We start from the raw sequence: 20,830 nt of genomic DNA on the forward strand, positions 1-20,830 counted from the left end.
CGGTAGCCCGCGTCTGCGCCTGCGCGCGCCCCCGCGCCTGCGCACTGCGGCCTGGGAGCGGCGTCCGCACCGCGGGCCTGTGCGGGCCGGAACCGGGTGGACGGCGGCAGCGGGGGCGGGGCCGCGCGCGGCGGGCTTCCGGGGTCCGAGCGTCTCCGGACGCCGGCCCGTCGCGGTCTTCCCGCCCGCGCGGTCCCCTCTCGCTCTGCGTAGGCGCTCTGGCGGGCCGGCCGGGGTGCGGAAGGACCCCTGACCTCTCACCCCGGACACACATCGGTTCCGTCGGCCTTCGTAGGAGGCGGACCCCGGCTTGCGTCCTAGGGCGGTGCCCGCGCGGGGGGTTGTGCCCGGGTGGGAGGGGCGCCCCAGTTGCGGCTGCGTCCGGTTAGGGAGAAGGGCCCGGCTACGGGCCGGGGATGCTCCGGTGGTGGGGCTCGCCTGTCCTCACTGAGAAGGCATCCCTGAGCGGGAGAGGTGAAGCCCCCCGGGGGAGGGCTGCCCCCATTGGCAGTGCTGCCTTGGGGGAGGCGTCTCAGTTAGTGTGAATGCCCTTGCGCCGGGGTGCTCGGCCCGGAGCATTTCCGGACTGTGGGGATGATGCTCTGATTCAGGAAGATGCCCCGTATACGGCTGCGCTTTGGCTGGGGACAGTGTCCTGTTTGGGAAGTGTGGGCAGTGTCCCATTGCGGGGGGATTGTCTCTTTGGGGGGCGCTCTGGTTAAGGAAAATGCCTGGCTTATACAAGGGGAGTGAGATGCTCCAGTTTGGAGGTGGCCCCAGATAGGCAGCCTCTCGGATCACCCCAGCCTTCCTGCAGGCCACCCAGTTGCGCACAGGGTGAGACCTTTGCTGCGCACCCAAGCAGCCGTCACTGGACAGCACCACACAAGCCAGCCTGGGCCACCCATTCCGCATGGCTCCACCTGTTTCTTTCATTCCCTGGCAGTTGAGAGAAGCAGCATAGACTGAAATCGCGGTTCTCTGGCCGGTCCTCACGACAGGAACTGAGGAGGTCCCAAGTCAGAAGCTAATCTGAGTCTGGGCCTCGGGGCTGTGAGGGTTCAATCTCGTGGAAACCTGGCATTGAGAGTGCCCACAGCTGCAGAGGAGGCAGTGGACGACCCTAAATACCAAGGAAACCTTTCCCAGGTTTAGGGGGTGGGGGGCAACCTAAGTCAACTTCTGACAGGCCGGGAACCCCAAGCTCTGTCTGGAGCCTCTGGAGAGGCGGCTCAGGAGTTGTCCTCTGGCCTGCACAGCCAAGCTAGCCTTCGCCTACACCTGCCTCTCTGGCACCATCTCCGTCTGCACTCCTGCCTTGGGCCCTAGTCTGCCCCTTCTCTGAAACACTTCTCAGGTATCTGTGGCTCACTTCTTGACAATCCTTAGGTCTTAAATACCACCTCTTCAGGGAAGTGTATCCTTGCCCCTACTTAAAAATACTACTGCATCGCAAAACTTCCTTATTTTACTCCATAGCATTCCGTTGCCATATTGTCTGTCTTCCCCACTAGAATTCAAGTCCAAAAGGTCAGGGATTTTTGTTTTGTGTGCCCTAGTACCTAGAACAATGTTAGGCATGCAGGAGACAAAATAAATATTTGTTGAAAGAATAAATGAGTTAAGATGTGGAAAAAAGTCTTTTACTAGGCAAATATTGACCGTAAATGAGTGTCAGAAGTACGCAATGCTCGGGTCAGCCCAATCCACCCTACGCTGGTATTATCCCTGCTCACTGATGACACATTACGTGTTGTCCCTGTGACTGTCAGGTCAGTACTGAGAGGTGGGCATCACTTTTATCCACGGTCTTGTCAGTGAGCAAAATAAAAGAGGGTGGGGGTTGCCTTCCAGGTTATACTACTGTCAAGAAGCAGAGATGGGATTTGAAACAGGTAGTCTGAACTGTGGGGCTACAGCTTCTAGTAGATATTTCACAGGTTATCCTGCTTGAAGTATGTTTTGTGCTTTTCTCCAATATTCATCTTCTCCTTGTCCCACAAACAGTAAAGTCAAGTTTTAGGGTACATGGCTGCCTGCACAATTCCAGGTAGGGTGGCCAATGGAATTTGCAAAAGTGATACTACTGTCCCCCAGAAAGTGGGAGGTGCAGGCCTGGTAACCTGGATGATAGAACTGCCAACCTAAACCTAGAGGTGTCACCCTCGACTTGAGAATGACAGCTATGCCATCTCCAGACTATTAAATGTGCAAGAAATAATCTATCGTGGGGGGTGGAGAGGGTAGAAGACACTCGACTTGTCCCCTCGTAGTCCCATGAGCTTATCATAAAGTTAACTGACACACCTAGCCAAAGTGACTCCTTCAGCATATGGCAGAGCTGGAATTTGAACCTGAAGTCATACCACCCCCAGGGGCTCCCAAAGCACACCAGGATCCTGGCCCTGCGGGACTTTTACGGGCGCTCTGGAACTCTGCAAAATGCCCCTTTGGGGAACCCTGCCTTTTTATTTGTTCCTGGGTTCCTTGCGTCCTAGACGACAGTCCTTTACAGCCCCCGGGAGCGGGCTTGTGTGTTCACACAGGGATGGGAGTCGAGAAGCTGAACCCCTCCGAACTAGACGTGGTTGCGGTGCCAACAGGGCCCGATTTTGAGGGCAAAGGCAAGGGACTTGGGGAAGCCTCACCCTGACTGGATTTCCTCTGGCGCGCGAGGTCTAAACTGCATTTCCTGGAGTGATTGGTGCTAACAAAATGGAACAGGGGAGGCCTCACCTTATCACAAGGCCACTTTAAGGTGACGCTGAGGTTCCAGACATGCAAGCTGCCTCCAAAGTCACACCCTGAAGCAGAACCGGGAGGCCAAAGGCCAGCCCCAGCCCTTGTTAATCGCCACCGCTGCTTAGCCGGAAGCGACCAACAGCCACGGTCCGGACGAAGACGCCCGGAAGCATAAGGGGCCCAGAGAGGAAAGGAGGGGCACCGCGGAGGGTGAGGGCGGGGCCAAGAAGGGGGCAAGTCCTGCATGGAAAGGCGAGTGGGCGTGCCCAGCAGGAGGGGCGTGGTGAAGAGAGGGTCGTCTCCAGCGGGGTGTGATGAGGGGCGTGTCCAGTGGGAGGGGCTGGGTACACCCCAGGTCAGGGCGAGCCAACTCTTCATGACCCAATAGACTAGTCCACTAGGCTCCTCAGTCCATGGCAATCGCCAGGCAGGAATACTGGAATGCGTTGCCATGCCCTTCTCTAGGGGATCTTCCCAACTAAGGGATCAAACCCATGGTCTCTTGCATCTCCTGCATTGGCAGGTGGTTCTTTACCACTAGCGCCACCTGGGAAGCCCAATACCCCCTTACTGGAGGGGAACACAGACCCTGCAGAGGAGGGCCCCAACAGGCCACTGTGCCCAGCTCTACAAATGAAGCACTTTATTTACACCGCGTCTCTCTAGGCCCCAACCCCCTGGGAGAGGCCAACTGCTGGGGAGCTGAGGAGGCTGGCCGGGGCAGAGGCTGATCTGGAGGTAGAGGCCGCGGGAAGAGCGGGCAGCAGCGGGTCCTGAGTGGGCCGGGCCAGGCCAGGAGTGAAGGCACGAGGTCCTGGGAGCCCAGTCCCAGGGCAGAGGGCCGCCCATCCAGACGAGGTGGCATGGGGTCAGCTCCCTGGGGTCAAGCCAGGGTCCACACCACCACAGCTCTGCTCGTAGGACGGCGGGGCCTCTGTGGGGAGACAGCCAGGTCTGCATGGGGCCCGGGGCACTCCCTCCCCACCAGGCCCCAGGCCTCCACTCACCATAGGGGTAGCCCCACGAGCTGTACTCCGGGGGGAGGATCAGGGTGCTGGAGGTGGGCACCGGACCTCCACAACCCTCTGCAAAGTAGGGCACGGTGGCACCTGTGGAGATGCACAAGGGAGGGGGCAGAGGGTGTGGGGCGGGGCTGCCATCCTGAGGACGGGGTTCTGGGGCACTGTGGGGCACAGAGCCAAGGGCTGCAGGCGGCTGCTGCTGCTGGGAGTGGCTCTTGGTGGAGAGAGAGACAGGATCGGAGAAGAAGTGAGGGCCGCTGGCCACAGCCTCTGCCTCCTCCTGGGGCGGGGCTGAGGGCACCACCAGGCCGGGGCCTGGCCGGGGGCTCAGTGGGACGTGGTTCACAGCAATGTTGCCGATGAAGACCGGGAGCGTCACAACAGCTTCCGGTTGTTTCAGGGAGACCTAGGGAGGTTGCGCACGTGAGGAGCCCGGCTGCGGCCCCTCCTCCCACCCCACCCCTGACCCCTACCACCTGCAGATAGTAGTCCACATGGATGAGGCTGCAGCCCGGCAGGGCGGACTGGGGCAGGGCGGGCACCAGGACCTGCTCCTGCCACTGAGCCCGCCGCCAGGCCTTGACGCCGGCCCCCTCCACCTCGGCGATGGTCCGCACGTCGTAAATCCAGCGCTTGGCCTTGTAGGACACTTTCTGGGGAAGGGTCAGCCTGTGAGCCTAGGCAGACCAGCCACCCACCCCTCCTCTGCCCCATGGGGATGGGGCCCAGCAGCCATGGGGATGCTGACCTGCAGCAGACTGGCCACCACCGGGCTGGTGTCCTTGCCTGACTGGTTCTCAATGTCCGCCTGCAGCCGCAGCACCTGCCCTACCACGTAGCCTCGGAGGTCAGTGCTGGCTGTGAGGACCACGCTGCCCGTCTTCACCAGCTTGTAGGAGAACTTCTTGGTGGTGGAGGCCACATTGGGTTGCTTGGGAGGAGAGCAGGGAAGGGGTTTGGCGGGTGTGGGCAGGCAGGATCCCCGGGGTCAGTTCAGAACTGAGGCTGTTGCTTCCACAGGTGGCCTCACCTGTGCTGGGGGCAGGGCATCAGACAAGGGTGGGAGCCACCCGGCAGGCCACTGCCCCAGGCTCACCTCGATGTCTGGGATGCTGTTCAGGTTCAGGGGGCTCAAGATGTAGAACACACGGCTGCACTGGTGATCCTTGGAAAAACGTGGTGTGTCGATGGTGGCCCGAACCTGGTGTACAATCTTCCCGAAAGGGCCCTCAAAGGACGTGGGAGCCGTGGCTGGAAAGAGAGCAGGGACTGAGGTCCCACTGTCCCCCACCTCCCACCCGCCCTCCCCAACTGCCACCGCCGGGCCGGGCCGGGCTCTCACCAGGAAGCAGGAACTGGAAGGGGAAGCTGTGCTCTCCAGCAGGCAGGCTCCCTGAGGACACAAGAGAGGTGGGGAGAGGGGACAAGGCGCCACCACAGGGCCCAGGGCAGAAGCATGCCCTGCAGCTGACAAGCTCCCACTGCACCCATCCAAACCCGGGAGGAACTGGCCCCCTTCAGCCCCCAGCCCCCAGCAGGCAGTGCCCTGTTCCTGCCACCAAGAGAAACCCTGGGAGAGGGTGGGCCAGTGCGGGGAGGCCAGAGGCAGGTAGGAAAGTAGGGGGACAGACAGACCCATCTCAGTTGGAGGAGGTGAGGGGTGGGTTCCAGACTCACCCTTGTCGGCCAGAGACAGAGCACTGTTGAAGTAGCTCTCCTCCACCACCCAGGCTGAGTCGTTGGCCTTGTTGGAGACCCTGCAGGACCCCGTGCAGGTCACACGGATGGCTGCAAGGCAGGGCCAGTGTGAGTCCCAGGCAGGTGCCGGCCTTGGCCCCTCCCTAGCCCCAGCACAGGCATTCAGGCAGGACTGATGGGACCCAGAATCACCCAGCTAGGCTCCAGGACAGCCAGCACACGACCGGCTGCCCTCCAGAGGACACCGCCTGCCTCTCCCACATCCCGAGGTGCTCCCACCGAGCCAGGGTGCTGAGGTGCAGGGCTCCAGCCATCCTGCAGTCCAGAACAGGAAGGCCCCAAGGGTCACCCAGATGACCCCTGGGCAAACCCCAGCACCTTGACCCCTCACCAGACCAGAGAAAACCCCTTCCCTACAGGGGAAGCTTAGGAAACCTTAGGTGAACAGAGGTGGGTGGGGCAGCCCCACCTTCCTGCTGCCTCACAGGCATGTCAGTTAGGCTGGGAGGCACCCCTCCAGGCACCAGGAAGCTACCTATTAGCCCTCATGTGGCAGGAATGTGGTCAGACGCGCCTGAGAAAATAGGAGACCAGCAGTCTGGCACGCGAGAGGGTGGGGACACCTTGGCTCCTGGGCCAGAACTGCCCAGGAGCGTTGATTTCTGCATTGGGGTGGCTGGGCCTTCCCCCTGCTCCCAGGGAAAGCCCGCAGACAGGAACCAGGCAGCAGGTCACCGCCACTGTCCAGGCTGTGCTCAGGAACTCGAACTGCTCAGTCCAGAGCCCACTACTGCAGTCGGAAGGCCGTGGCTGGACCAGCCCCAGCTGAGGCTGGCCACCGGAGGGGACACCACAGCTGGAGGTCCGCAGGCCGGGGGGTGGGGACTCAGTGACAGGTAGCCCCGTGGCTCCCTCCTTTCCTTCCTCTCCCTGCAAGCTGAGTCAAGACCAAAGATTTAGCCTGCCTGCCAGCCGCCCTTCCTCCCCTGACCTGATGGATTAGTGAAGGAAGGCGACTCGGAATCTGATACCTTCCTGATGAAGCCACCAGGCAGAAGGTGGCATCTCGAGTGCCCGGGGTAGGGGAAGCAGCAGCACTGGCTCTGTCCCCGGCTCCCCAGGCGGGCCCCACCTTGCTGACAGGGGACAGGCCTCCCTAGGGTCACCCACAGTGCATTGGGCTGCCCTCCATGAACCCCTGGCTCCCCCTCCGCCCCGTTGGCACTGCACTGGCCTCAGCCTCCATGCCAGCCCAGCATCACCACTAGGACCTCAGCCCTAATTCCTCATCTCTGCTCCACCAGCCATCCCCTCTGAGGGCCAGACCTGGAACTGTTCCCACACTGGAAGTCTGAACACCAGCAGCACTCCTACAGACCAGCACAGCCCAGGAGACACAGCCGGGAACAGCAAAGGGGAAGCCGGACTGGAAGGCTGACTGGAAGACTCCCTAGTGGATTCCAGACACTACACTGCTTGAAACACTCCCCGTGGAGAGGGCGTGTCCCCCCTTGAATCAGGCTGCCCTGAGAACACTGGGAACAATAGAATATGCTGGAAGAAGTGCAGTGGTCCCTAGGGTGGCCCGGTGCCGGCCGGGCACTGTCAAGTGACCCCAGTGGATGGACACAGAGCTGAAGAACCACCCTGCAGACTTCTGCCCAAAATCTTGACTCACAACAGCAGGAGTTAAAATGGTTGCTTTAAACCACTTAGGGGTGACTGTTGCATAGCAGCAGATAAAGGAATAGCTGTCTAACCTCACTAGAATTCAAGGAAACTCAGATGACATACCATTTTAACCCATCAGGTTGACAAATGTTGTTTGACGTGTTACAAGCAGGTATTAATAGAAAGACCCTTGCTTATGGGAGTCAGACTGTCGGCTGACACAGGGGCCTGGAGACAAAGCCAAAAGATCTGTGCAAGTTTTACACAGAGGTTCCAGGGGTCCAGTAGTTCCCCTTAGAATCCCACCCTGTTTACTCAGGAGCCTCCAGCAACACTCCTCGTAACAGCAAACCATCTAGGCACAGCCCCCAGGTCCAACAGCAGGGCGGCGAAACCAGGCACACACTCAGCCAGAAGCCAGCTCCAGAATTAAAGTGAACAAGCCACGGTGGCACCTGGCCCCAGAAAACAAGACTGACCCTTGGTTATCCCAGGCAGGCCTGAACTGTTTAACCTTCCCCATGATCGTGCCACGGCCTCCTCTGCAAACAGGCTGAGACCCCTTCGGGGACCCTGCCTGCGGGAGCCATCACCAGCCTGGAGTCAGAAGGCCCATCCCTACGCATGCTCTCCTCCGCAGGGGGAACTGCAGGTCTCCTCGGTCCTCCAAGGAGAACCATCATGTGGATCCTGTGCCAGAGTGACTTCTGGAACTTCTTGAGCCAGCACGCTCACCTGTCCAGCAGCCCTCCTCCTAAGCACCACCTGCAGTCTGACCGTGAGGATCTTTGTGTGTCCCTGCCTCCGCCAGCTCCCACAGACCTGGGGCGGCCCAGCCTCCGCCGCATCCTCTCACTGCAACTCTGGCCAGAGAGCCGCTTCCCTCTGTCGTGTTTCCAAATCGGTAACACCAGAGGAATGACAACACCCACCTCCCAGTGTTGCTGGGACTCGAGGACTCGTGGGTTGGTCCTTGGGAAGTGGGAAAGGCCTCTGGCCCAGGGTGAGAGCCCAGTGAGTCGCCAGAGCCAGGGGCTGTGCTGCTGTCGTCCAGGCATCGCCCTCCCTTGTCGAGAGCAGAACACAGGGCAGCCCTGCCTGACCCCCGGCCTGACCCTCCGACTGGGCTGGACCCAGATTCCAGGAAAGCACCTCCTTCCCCAGCTGTCTTCCACATCAGCTCCCAGGGCTGACTGCAGATCAGCACTGACTGTCCTCAGTCAAGTGCTTAGAGGCCTGCTGCCTCCCAGCCTCCATGTCCTGCTAGGGGCCTCCCTGTTGCATCGCTGTCTGGTTGCAGGAGCTCAGTTCGGTTCACTTCAGTTCAGTCACTCAGTCGTGTCCGACTCTGCGACCCCAGGGACTGCAGCATGACAGGCTTCCCTGTCCATCACCAACTCCCGGAGTTTACTCAAACTCACGTCCATTGAGTCTGTGATGCCATCCAACCATCTCATCCTCTGTCGTCCCCTTCTCCTCCTGCCTTCAATCTTTCCCAGCATCAGGGTCTTTTCCAATCAGTCAGCTCTTCGCATCAGGTGACCAAAGTATTAGAGTTTCAGCTTCAACATCAGTCCTTCCAATGAATATTCAGGACTGATTTCCTTTAGGATGATTTCCTTTAGGATGGAAATCCTAAGGATCCTGCTCCTATGGATGCAGGAGTTCAACAAGTATCTTTTGAGTGAAAGTTTAAAAAAACCATGGGGGGCTTCCCTGGTGGCTCATTTGGTGAAGAACTCACCTGCAAATGCAGGAGACAAGAATTTGATGCCTGATCCAGGAAGATCCCACGTGCCTCAGAGCAACTAAGCCTGAGCACCACAACTACCGAGCCTGTGCTCTAGAGGCCAAGAGCTGCAACTACTGAAGCCCGTGCTCCTTAGAGCCAGTGCTCTTCAACAAGAGAAGTGAGAAGCCAGAGCACTGCAACTAGAGAGCAGCCCCTGCTTGCCACAAGTAGAGCAAAGCCCGTGCAGCAGTGAAGACCCAGCACAGCCATAAATAAATACAAAAAATTAAAATTAAAAAAAACCACAGTCTTTCCTCTCTCACCCCTAGGCCCGGCCAGAGGGCATCCCCTCTCCCCCTGGGGGGCAGCCTGAATAAAACCCTCTCTGGCCCGAGGCCACCTGCTCCTCCTTGTCCCAGGGCTCTGGGAGCACCCTTACAGTCAGGACCATCAGCAGGGTCTCCTTCAGCCTGCTGTGACCCAGCTGTCCGTTTAGCCACATCCCACCCACCATGTGGAGGCTGGAAGGCTCTGCCCAACCCAGGTTAGTCACACAAAGCTCGGGCCACTCCTCCACTGTTAGTCGCCCTGGACCCCAGCTACGGGGGACAGCAGATCAGCAGGCCAGGTGGAGAGCTCCGTGTGGGGTCTCATAGGGCCTGCCTGTCCTCAGGCCACAGGCCTGCCCCTCCTTTCCGTGCCCTGCCGGCTGCACTCACCTCACCACCAGCTTGTGCCACAGAGAAAAGATGCACCAGCCGCGGAGCCCCTGCCAACCACACCTACCCGACTAACCCAACCCCAAACTCCAAGTGTGGAGACATTAAAGAGGCCACAGGTTATGGGGAGGGGGGGTCCCACCTGTCCAGGATGAGGCAGTAGCTGCCCAGAAAGAAGGGCAGAGGCTCTCTGTCCTCAGGGGGCACCCTACGAGCTGAACGGTTAACCCCACGGGCGAGCCTGGAGGTCCAGAAGGAAGCCCCTACAGCTGTGGTTCTGGCCAATCAGCCCGAGGTAGAGAAGCGCCCCAGGACGGGCACACCACACAGCCTCACACACTCAGCGCCGGGCTCAGGAAAGAGGCCCCGCCCCTGGCTACGTCCTCCTCCACCGCCCGGGTGTGAGGCCCCCGACAGGGCCCCGTCCACACCTCAGGCAGGAGACCAGGCCGGCGCCGTCGGGAGCCCTAGCAAGGGCCGCCGCAGCAACCGGATCCCGAGTCTCAAAGTCCCAGATGTCTGCGCCAGCAGAGAGACCGGATCTGAGGGCTCAGGTTCGGGTTCCAGATGCTCCCTGGGCCGGGGACCTGCGGCGCGCGGGGATCAGCAAGACCCCCTCAGCCCTCAGGGCCTGGCTGGGTGTGGGCAGTGCCCCGCGGCTCGGCCGGGGACCCGCACACTCGGGGGGCTGCCTGAGCATCTGGGGGAGAAAGCGACCGCGGTCCGGGCTCGAGAGGAGGGCCCAGCAGGTGCAGGGCGCAGTGGATCAGAGACCCGACAGGGAAGGTCAGGTCGGAGGCGTCGCGGGTCCAGGTCAGAGCGGCCTTCGGCAAACCAGATGGGCTCGAAGCCCCGGCCCCGAGTCTGGCCGCCCCTTGGCGGAAGGACAGGAAGGGCAGATGCGGAAGGACTGGGCCACCCTGGCTTCCCTGCTCCGCCCCGCCCGGCGCCGGCCTCCCACCCCGCGGCCCGCCGCCCTCCCGGCAGCCCCGCAGCCCTCCCCGCGCTCGGACGGACGCCCCCCGCCTCGCAGGTCCCGGGCCCCGCGCCCGCTCGGCCACTCCTGAGCGCAGCCCGCCCGCCGCAGGTGCGGCCCTCCCCGGACCCCGCGCCCACCTCGGAAGGGCAGCGGCGCCGTCAGGCGCACGCGCACAGCCCCCACCAGCGGCTCCCCCGGGCTGTAGACTACGCGGCCGTGGTTCAGGCGGACCTCGAAGAGCTGCACCCGCCCCATACCGCGGCCCTGCGGGGCGGCCGCGCCGAGCCTCCTACGCCCCCGCCCCGCCGGCGCCGAGGCCGCAGCGCTCCCAGCCCCGCCCGCTCGCCCGCCCGACACGCCCCGACACGCCCCGACACGCCCCCTCCAGCCACACCCCGACACGCCCCGTTCGTCCAGGCCACGCCCCACCATCGCCACGCCACGCCCCCTCCAGCGTTCACACCCCACTCCCCGCGCCCACTCCACGCCACGCCCCTCGTCGCCCCCGCCACGCCCCCTAGTCGCCACGCTCCCTCCCCTATAACGTTCGCACCCCCGTTTCCGCGCCCCGCCCCCTAGCCTGTCAGGCCACTCCCCGGCCGTTCCCCACTCTTGTCCCCAGCCCTCCCTCCTCCTGGTCTCCCAAACGGCCCCGCCGGCTCCAGCCCTGCCCCCAGCCGCGCCTGGATCGGTCCGCCCGGCCCCCGCCCACCCCCCGGCCTCTCCCCACCACTCCCCGGCCCGCCGAGCGCAGCTCCAGCGCAGCTCGCGGGAGCCCGGCGCACCTGCGCCCCCGGCCGCCCCACCTGTCAAGGGGCGGCCCGGGCAGACCCCCAGCCCAGGCTCCGCCGAGGGGTTCCCCCCGCCCCGCCGGAGGTCTCCAGGCTGGGCTCCTGTCCTGGGCGGTGGGCGTTTGGTCGGCCGCGAGGAGGTGGGTGGTGAGGGGCTGAGGACAGAGAAGGCGGTGCTGGGTAAATACCGGGTTGCTGGAAGGAGGGCGTCAGGATGATGCCAGGTGTTTGTCCAGAACTGCTCGGCGAATGGGAGGCATTTTTTGATGGCGACACCGGCCTCGGTACAAGCTGTTTTGGAAGAAAATCATGACTGGCAGAGCCAGAGGCGCCCGTTAGGCACCCGAGTGAACTGGCACTTCTAGGCATGAGTCTGAGGGGCACGAAGGACAAAAAAAAGATTTATGAGAGACTTATTTGTACCTGATGACTCTATTCAGGACTCTGATGACATCAGAATCGGGGATGAGAGCCAGAAACCTAATCTAGGCCTCCAGCGACAAACAGGGGCCTTAGTCTTATAGGCTGAGGGGTCCCCGGGAGCCAGGGAGATCCTGAGACCAGGGCTCTCACAGGCTCCAGGCCCATCTGGCCTACCTGGGACTCTGATGAGGCAAGAGGGAGCCTCTGATTGGCTGGTCTGACACTTTGCTGTCAGGGGAGTGCAAATGGGGGAATCCCTGAACAGGGAGTTTGGGATAGTGAGGACTGTGGGAAGCCCTTACATGCTAAATATCCATGGCAGAAGTCAAAAAGGAAGTGTTTGAGGCAACAGGGAGAGAGGGTATGCTGGCTGCTGCAGAGATGGAGGCAGAAACAGGGGGCCTTTATCCCAGGTCACATTTATTTCCTGCAGTTGGCCCCCAGTAAAGCTCTGCACACTCCTTACTCTGACCCTACCCCAACCCTCCCCTGCCAGAATCTCTGCTGCTGTGTCCTCCTGTCCACCATCACCACTCTGACATCCCATTTCTCTAAACATTCCTTTCCTCTTGCTCTCACAGAACCCAGGCTTTTCATGGCATCTCTAAAGTATAAATGTTTATTTTCAAACAATGCCTCTACTTCTGGGCCTGCAAGTGGGGTGAACTCCTCTTTATGACTACCTCCAGACCATTTCCCCCTTCACCCTATTAACTTCCAGCTTTAACTCTCATTTTCTCAGAGTAATCATTCATCCCCCACCACCCCCAGCACTGTTACTGTTACCTTCAGAACTGAGGTCCATCTCCCCTTATTCTTTGGTGATTTCAGCGCCTGACTCACTCCTTGTCATTCTCTCTCCAGTACCACTGGTGCTGGAATTCTGACCTCAGAATCTGCATAGGCGTCCCTCCAATTTTCACTTCCTGGCCTATATCTGAACATGAACCCTAGGATATGTTGTAATCAGCTATGGTAAGGTGACAGACACAGCCAACTGCCTTGAAAGAAGAGTTCAAAGCTTACACTTCCCAAGAGGGGCAAGCCACACAATGCAGGGCCACTTGGGGAAGCACCAGTGTCAGCTGTGAGCAGAAGGAGGGACAAGAGAGCTTGGCCAGAGCCTTGCCCATGTTTTCAGTGGGCAGGAGGCAGGTGGGCAAGTTTCCACAAGCTGAGGATTGGGTAGTGAATAATTTCAGTGATCTATCATTGTCCAGTACCTGGCCCTGGGTGATTGGCCTGGTGTGCAATTAAAGGAGGTGGTTGGGGTGTGGGCTCTAAACCGGTTGGTTTGCATGTGAAAGCTGTGTTGGCAGGCTGAGTTGTTTGCTGTCTCTAGGAATTAGCCAGCCTGGGAGGGGCAGTCTCTCCCCAGCCAGCAAGGCCCTCAAGATGTCAAAACATCAAAGATACAGAAAATAAAAAATATGATCAATGCAGTGCTCATCCCCCTGACCCTGTCCTCCGAGAACCTTCCCCAGCAGCCTCTCCTACAGCTTAACTTTTGTCTGAACAATGTCTCCCAACAACTTCTCTCATCCCTTTCCACTCTCACTGTTGCTCCCGTCAGCAGGTGGATGCCATCCCCTCTTGTTGAATGGGCCTGACCCCTTGACTTGCTTAAACTGCCAGATAGATGCCACACGACTTTCAGGCTCTAAGGAGAGCTTGCAGCTTTTGCTTTCATTCCCTGAGGGTCCTGAGCTCCCCGTGACAGTATCTGGCTACTGCTCTGGAGCCATCCCCTGGGGGTGGGGGAAGCCAGGACCTAAGAGTCAGACTTCCCACCTCACTCAGACACCCTGACTGAGGCTGCGGGAGGGACCCTGGCTGTCCCAGCCGTCTAACGAACTACCCCAACTTATTACTTACTCTGAAAACTAACGGTGACCTCCTTCAGAAGGTCGCGTGCACGCACTGCTACACTCAGTGCCCCCGACCCTGCAGCAGGCCACCGCACACCCACACCTCCACAGGAGACTGCTGGACACTCACAGGCAAGTCTAGGTCAGTCTCTTGTGGGGTCACTGCTGCTTTCTCCTGGGTCCTGGTGTGCACAAGGTTTTGTTTGTGCCCTCCAAGAGTCTGTTTCCATAATACTGTGTAAGTTCTGTAATCAGATCCCACTGGCCTCCAAAGTCAAATTCCCTGGGGGTTCTGAATCCTTTGCCAGATTCCCAGATTGGGAAATCTGTTGTGGGTCCTAGAACTTTCTTAACAGTACGAGAATTTCTTTGATCTAATTGTTCTGCAATTTGTGGGTCGTCTGCTCGGTGGCTCTATGTGGGGTTAATGGTGACCTCCTCCAACAGGCTTATGCCACAGGCTTTGTGACCCAGGTCTCCTGCAGCCAGAGCCCCTGCCCCTGTGGCAGGCCACAGATGACCTGTACCTCTGCAGGAGACACTGAAACACAGTTCTGGCTCAGCATCTGTGGGGTCTCTGGGTCCTGGTGCACGTAAAGTTTTGTTTGAGCCCTCCGAGCGTCTCTGGTGGGTATGGGGTTTGATTCTAAATGAGATTTCACCCCTCCTATCATCTTCCTGGGGCTTCTCCTTTGCCCATGGGTGTGAGGTATCTTTCTTTGGTGGGATCCAACATTCTTCTGATGATGGTTGTTCAGCACTTCAGTTCAGTCACTCAGTCATGTCTGACTCTGTGCAACCCCATGAACTGCAGCACGACAGGCCTCCCTGTCCATCACCAACACCCAGAGTTTACTCAAACTCATGTCCATTGAGTTTGTGATGCCATCCAACCATCTCATCCTCTGTCACCTCCTTCTCCTCCCGCCATCAATCTTTGCCAGCATCAGGGTCTTTTCCAAGGAGTCAGTTCTTCACATCAGGTGGCCAAAGTATTGGAGTTTCAGCTTCAGCATCAGTCCTCCCAATGAATACTAAGGACTGATTTTCCTTAGGATGGACTGGCTGGATCTCCTTGCAGTCCAAGGGACTCTCGAGAGTTCTCCAACACCACAGTTCAAAAGCATCAATTCTTTGGTGTTCAGCTTTCTTTATAGTCCAACTCTCACATCCATACATGACTACTGGAAAAACCATAGCTTTGACTAGATGGACCTTTGTTGACAAAGTAATGTCTCTGCTTTTTAACATGCTGTCTAGGTTGCTCATAGCTTTTCTTCCAAGGAGCAAGTGTCTTTTAATTTCATGGCTGCAGTTTCCATCTAAGGTGATTTTGGAGCCCCCAAAAATAAAGTCTGTCACTGTTTCCGTTGTTTCCCCATGTATTTTCCATGAAGTGATGGGACCAGATGCCATTCTTAGTTTTCCGAATGTTGAGTTTTAAGCCAACTTTTTCACTCTCCTCTTTCACTTTCAACAAGAGGCTCTTTAGTTCTTCTTCACTTTCTGCCATAAGGGTGTTGTCATTTGCATATCTGAGGTTATTGATATTTCTTGTGGCAATCTTGATTCCAGCTTGTGCTTCATCCAGCCCAGCATTTCTCCTGATGTATTCTGCATACAAGTTAAATAAGCAGGGTGACAATATACAGCCTTGATGTACTCCTTTCCCTATTTGGAACCAGTATGTTGTTCCATGTTGAAGCAACAGTTAGAACTGGCAGTTCTTCACTGAGTTGTAATTGTGGAATTCTTGCAGGAGAAGATATGCACACCTCCTTCTACTCTGCCATCTTAAGTGTTCACCTTAAGGGTTCACCTTAACTCCACCATAGTTTGGTCTCAGGTCAAACAACAGGGAGGGAACACAGCCCCGCCCATCAACAGAAAATTGGATTATAGATTTACTGAGCAGGCCCTGCCCATCAGAACAAGACCTGGTTTCCCCTGAGTCAGTCTCTCCTAACAGGAACCTCCCTTATCTTAACCCTAAGCCTCTTGTCCTTCTCTGTCAGAGGGCAGACAGCATGAAAACCACAATCACAAAAAACTAATCAAACTGATCACATGGACCACAGCCTTGTCTAACTCAATGAAACTATGAGCCATGCCATGTAGGACTACCCAAAACAGATGGGTCATGGTGGAGAGTTCTGACAAAATGCAGTCCACTGGAGAAGGGAATGACAAACCACTTCAGTATTTTTGCCTTGAGAACCCCATGAACAGTATGAAAAGGCAAAAAGATAAGACACTGAAAGATGAACTCCCCAGGTTGGTAGGTGCCCAATATGCTACTGGAGATCAGCGGAGAAATAACTCCAGAAAGAATGAAAAGATGGAGCCAAAGCAAAAACAACACCCAGTTGTGGATGTGACAGGTGATGGAAGTAAAGTCTGATGCTATAAAGAACAATATTGCATAGGAACCTGGAATGTTAGGTCCATGAATCAAGGTAAATTAGAAATGGTCAAACAGGAGATGGCAAGAGTAAACATAGACATTTTAGGAATCAGTAAACTAAAATAGCAGAGAAGGCAATGGCAACCCACTCCAGGACTCTTGCCTGGAGAATCCCGCAGACGGAGGAGTCTGGTGGGCTACAGTCCATGGGGTCGCAGAGAGTCGGACATGACTGACGTGACTTAGCAGCAGCAGCAAACTAAAATGGACTGGAATGGGGGAATATAATTCAGATGACCATTATATCTACTACTGTAGAGAAGAATCCCTTAGAAGAAATGGAGTAGCCCTCATAGTCAACAAAAGTCTGAAATGCAGTACTTGGTGCAATCTCAAAAATGACTGATTGATCTCAGTTCATTTCTAAGGCAAACCATTCAATATCACAACAATCCAAGTTTATGTCCCAACCAGTAACACTGTAGAAGCTGAAGTTGAATGTTTCTATGAAGACCTACAAGACCTTCTAGAACTAACACCCAAAAAAGAGATACTTTTCATCATAGGAGACTGGAATGCAAAAGCAGAAAGTCAAGAGATATCTGGAGTAACAGGCAATTTTGGTCTTGGAGTACAAAATGAAGCGGGATAAAGGCCAACTGAATTTTGCGAAGAGAATGCACTGGTCATAGCAAACACCCTTTTCCAACAACACAAGAGAAAACTCTACATATGGACATCACCAGATGGTCAACACCAAAATCAGACTGATTATAGTCTTTGCAGCCAAAGATGGAGAAGCTCTATACAGTCAGCAGAAACAAGATGGGGAGTTGACTATGGCTCAGATCATGAGCTCCTTATTGCCAAATTCAGGCTTAAATTGAAGAAAGTGGGGAAAACCACTAGACCATTCAGGTATGACCTAAATCAAATCCCTTATGATTATACAGTGGAAGTGACAAATAGATTCAAGGGATTAGACCTGATAGAATGCCTGGAGAACAATGGACAGAAGTTCATGACATTGAACAGGAGGCAGGGATCAAGATCATCCTCGAGAAAAAGAAATGCAAGAAGGCAAAATGGATGTCTGAAGAAGCCTTACAAATAGCTGAGAAAAGAAGAGAAGTGAAAGGCAAAGGAGAAAAGGAAAGATACACCCATCTGAATGCAGAGTTCCAAAGAATAGCAAGGAGAGATAAGAAACCCTTCCTAAGGGAACACGGCAAATAAATAGAGGAAAACAATAGAAAGGGAAAGACTAGAGATTTCTTCAAGAAAATTAGAGATACCAAGGGACCATTTCAGGCAAAGATGGGCTCAATAAAGGACAGAAGTGGTATGAACCTAAGAGAAGCAACAGATATTAAGAAGAGGTGGCAAGAATACACAGAAGAACTGTACAAAAAAGATCTTCATGACCCAGATAATCACAATGGTGTGATCACTCACCTAGAGCCAGACATCCTGGAATGCGCAGTTAAGTGGGCTTAGGAAGCCTCACTATGAACAAAGCTAGTGGAGGTGATGGAATTCCAGCTGAGCTATTTCAAATCCTAAAAGATGGTGCTGTTAAAGTGCTGCACTCAATATGCCAGAAAATTTGGAAAACTCAGCAGTAGCTACAAGACTGGAAAAGGTCAGTTTTCATTCCAAACACAAAGAAAGGCAATGCCAAAGAATGTTCAAACTACAGCACAATTGCCCTCATCTCACACACTAGCAAAGTAATGCTCAAAATTCTCCAAGCCAGGCTTCAACAGTACGTGAACCATGAACACCCAGATGTTCAAGCTGGATTTAGGAAAGACAGAGGAACCAGAGATCAAATTGCCAACATCTGTTGGATAATCAAAAAAGCAAGAGAGTTCCAGAAAAACATCTACTTCTGCTTTATCAACTATGCCAAAGCCTTTGACTGTGTGGATCACAACAAACTGCAGACAATTCTTAAAGAGATAGGAATACGAGACCGCCTTACCTGCCTCCAGAGAAATCTGTATGCAGGTCAAGAAGCAACAGTTAGAACTGGACATGGAATAACAGACTGGTTCCAAATCGGGAAAAGAGTACGTCAAGGCTGTATATTGTCACCCTGTTTGTTTAACTTATATGCAGTATATATCATGTGAAATGCTGGACTGGATGAAGCACAATCTGGAATCAAGATTGCCACAAGAAATATCAATAACCTCAGATATGCAAATGAATCACCCTTATGGCAGAAAGTGAAGAAGAACTAAAGAGCCTCTTGATGAAAGTGAAAGAGGAGAGTGAAAATTTTGGCTTAAAACTCAATATTCATCTGTGGGAGAAGGTGAGGGTGGGATGTTGCGAAAGAACAGCGTGTATATTATCCATGGTGAAACAGATCACCAGCCCAGGTGGGATGCATGAGACAAGTGCTCGAGCCTGGTGCACTGGGAAGACCCAGAGGAATCGGGTGGAGAGGGAGGTGGGAGGGGGGATCGGGATGGGGAATACGTGTAAATCTATTGCTGATTCATGTCAATGTATGACAAAACCCACTGGAAAAAAAAAAAAAACTCAATATTCAGAAAACTAAGATCATGGCATCCAGTCCCATTACTTCATGGCAAATAGAAGGGGAAGCAATGGAAACAGTAAGAGACTTTATTTTGGGGGCTCCAAAATCACTGCAGATGGTAGCTGCAGCCATGAAATTAAAAGATGCTTGCTCCTTGGAAGAAAAGCTACGACTAACCTAGATAGCATATTAAAAAGCAGAGACATTACTTTGCTGACAAAGGTCCATCTCGTCAAAGCTATGGTTTTTCCAGTAGTCATGTATGGATGTGAGAGTTGTACCATAAAAAATGCTGAACACCAAAGAACTGATGCTTTTGAACTGTGGTGTTGGAGAAGACTCTTGAGAGTCCCTTGGACTGCAAGGAGATCCAACCAGTCCATCCTAAAGGAGATCCGTCCTGAATATTCATTGGAAGGATTGATGCCAAAGCTGAAACTCCAACACTTTGGCCACCTGATGCAAAGAACTGACTCCTTGAAAAGACCCTGAGGCTGGCAAAGATTGAAGGCAGGAGGAGAAGGGGAGGACAGAGGATGAGATGGCTGGATGGCATCACTGAGTCACTGGATGTGAGTTTGAGCAAGCTCCAGGAGTTGGTGATTGACGGGGAGGCCTGTGGTGCTGCAGTCCATGGGGTCGCAAAGAGTCGGACACGACTGAGGGACTGACCTGACTGTTGCACCAATCATTGAGAAAACAAGAGAATACCAGAAAAACATTTACTTCTGCTTTACTGGTTACACCAAAGCCTTTGACTGTAGATCACAACAAACTGTGGAAAATTCTTAAAGAGATGGGAGTACCAGACCACCTTACCTGCCTCCTGAGAAACCTGTATGCAGGTCAAGAAGCAACAGTAAGAACTGGACATGGAACAGCAGACTAGTTCCAAACTGGGAAAGGAGTAGTTCAAGGCTGTACATTGTCACCCTGTTAACGAGTTTCACTTCACTTATTTAACTTATATGCAGAATACATCATGTGAAATGCCAGGTTGGATGAAGCATAAGCTGGAATCAAGATTGCCAGGAGAAATATCAATAATCAGATATGCAGATGACACCACCCTTATGGCAGAAAGTGAAAAATAACTAAACAGCCTCTTGATGAAAGTGAAAGAGGAGAGTGAAAAATCTGGCTTAAAACTCAACACTCAATAAAATGTAGATCATGGAATCCAGTCCCATCACTTCATGCCAAGTAGATGGGAAAACAGTGGAAATAGTGACAGACTTTATTTTCTTGGGCTCCAAAATCACTGCAGATGGTGACTGCAGCCATGAAATTAAAAGTTGCTTGCTCCTTGGAAGAAAAGCTATGACCAACCTAGACAGCATATTAAAAAGCAGAGACACTACTTTGCTGACAAAGGTCCATCTAGTCAAACCTATGGGTTTTCCAGTAGTCATGTATGGATATGAGAGTCGGACTATAAAGAAAGCTGAGCGCCAAAGATTTTTGAACTGTGGTATTGGAGAAGACTCTTGAGAGTCCTTTGGACTGCAAGGAGATCCAACCAGTCCATCCTAAAGGAAATCAGTCCTGAATATTCATTGGAAGGACCGATGTTGAAGCTGAAACTCCAACACTTTGGCCACCTGATGCGAAGAACTGACTCCTTGGAAAAGACCCTGATGCTGGCAAAGATTGAAGGCGGGAGGAGAAGGAGGTGACAGAGGATGAGATGGTTGGATGGTATTACCTACTCAATGGATGTAAGTTTGAGTAAACTCCAGGAGTTGGTGATTGACAGGTAAGCCTGGCGTGCTGAAGTCCATGTGGTCCCAAAGAGTCGGACACAACTGAGCAACTGAACGAACTGAGAACTAGGTTGCATTCAGCCAAGAGGCTCTTCTACTTTGTGTGGTATCTGTCCAGGTTAGAATGTCCTAGATGTTCTTTTTGCTGGTGTCTGACAGCTTGACCCATGTGGCTGGGATGGCAGGGTGCTGGTCAGGTTCTCCTTCCCTGAAGCCTCCCCATATGATTTGTTTCTGTGTCTGCACAGAATGAGGATTTCCAGGTAGTGAGACTGATTACCTGTGGGCAGGCCCCCGAGAGGACGATGAAGCTGCCTGTCCTCAGACCTGGCCTCTGAAGTCCCAGAACTTTCTACCAGTTTACGTGTGTCAAAACAGTCAGAAGAGGGAGATGACTGGCCGATGATGATCCCTGGTTGGGGAACTAAGATTCCATAAGCAGTGAGTCACAGCGCCGCCCCCCACCC

The 20,830-nt window shown here is 54.9% G+C and overlaps 1 protein-coding gene across 1 annotated transcript; it reads right to left on the bottom strand.

The window, feature by feature from the left end:
• Positions 1-3,370: 3,370 nt before the first annotated feature.
• ARRDC1 (arrestin domain containing 1) lies at positions 3,371-10,886 on the bottom strand. Its single transcript, XM_061154065.1, has 8 exons — positions 10,701-10,886; positions 5,442-5,552; positions 5,107-5,157; positions 4,861-5,015; positions 4,513-4,695; positions 4,241-4,417; positions 3,750-4,170; positions 3,371-3,676 (listed from the first exon to the last, which is right to left on the bottom strand). The coding sequence occupies exons 1-8, from the start codon at positions 10,816-10,818 to the stop codon at positions 3,612-3,614; spliced, it is 1,281 nt and encodes a 426-aa protein (XP_061010048.1). The 5' UTR covers positions 10,819-10,886; the 3' UTR covers positions 3,371-3,611.
• Between the last annotated feature and the right edge of the window lie 9,944 nt (positions 10,887-20,830).

The sequence above is a fragment of the Dama dama genome, chromosome 11 (assembly GCF_033118175.1).
Source record: "Dama dama isolate Ldn47 chromosome 11, ASM3311817v1, whole genome shotgun sequence".
In the NCBI taxonomy this organism is placed as follows: Eukaryota; Metazoa; Chordata; class Mammalia; order Artiodactyla; family Cervidae; genus Dama; species Dama dama.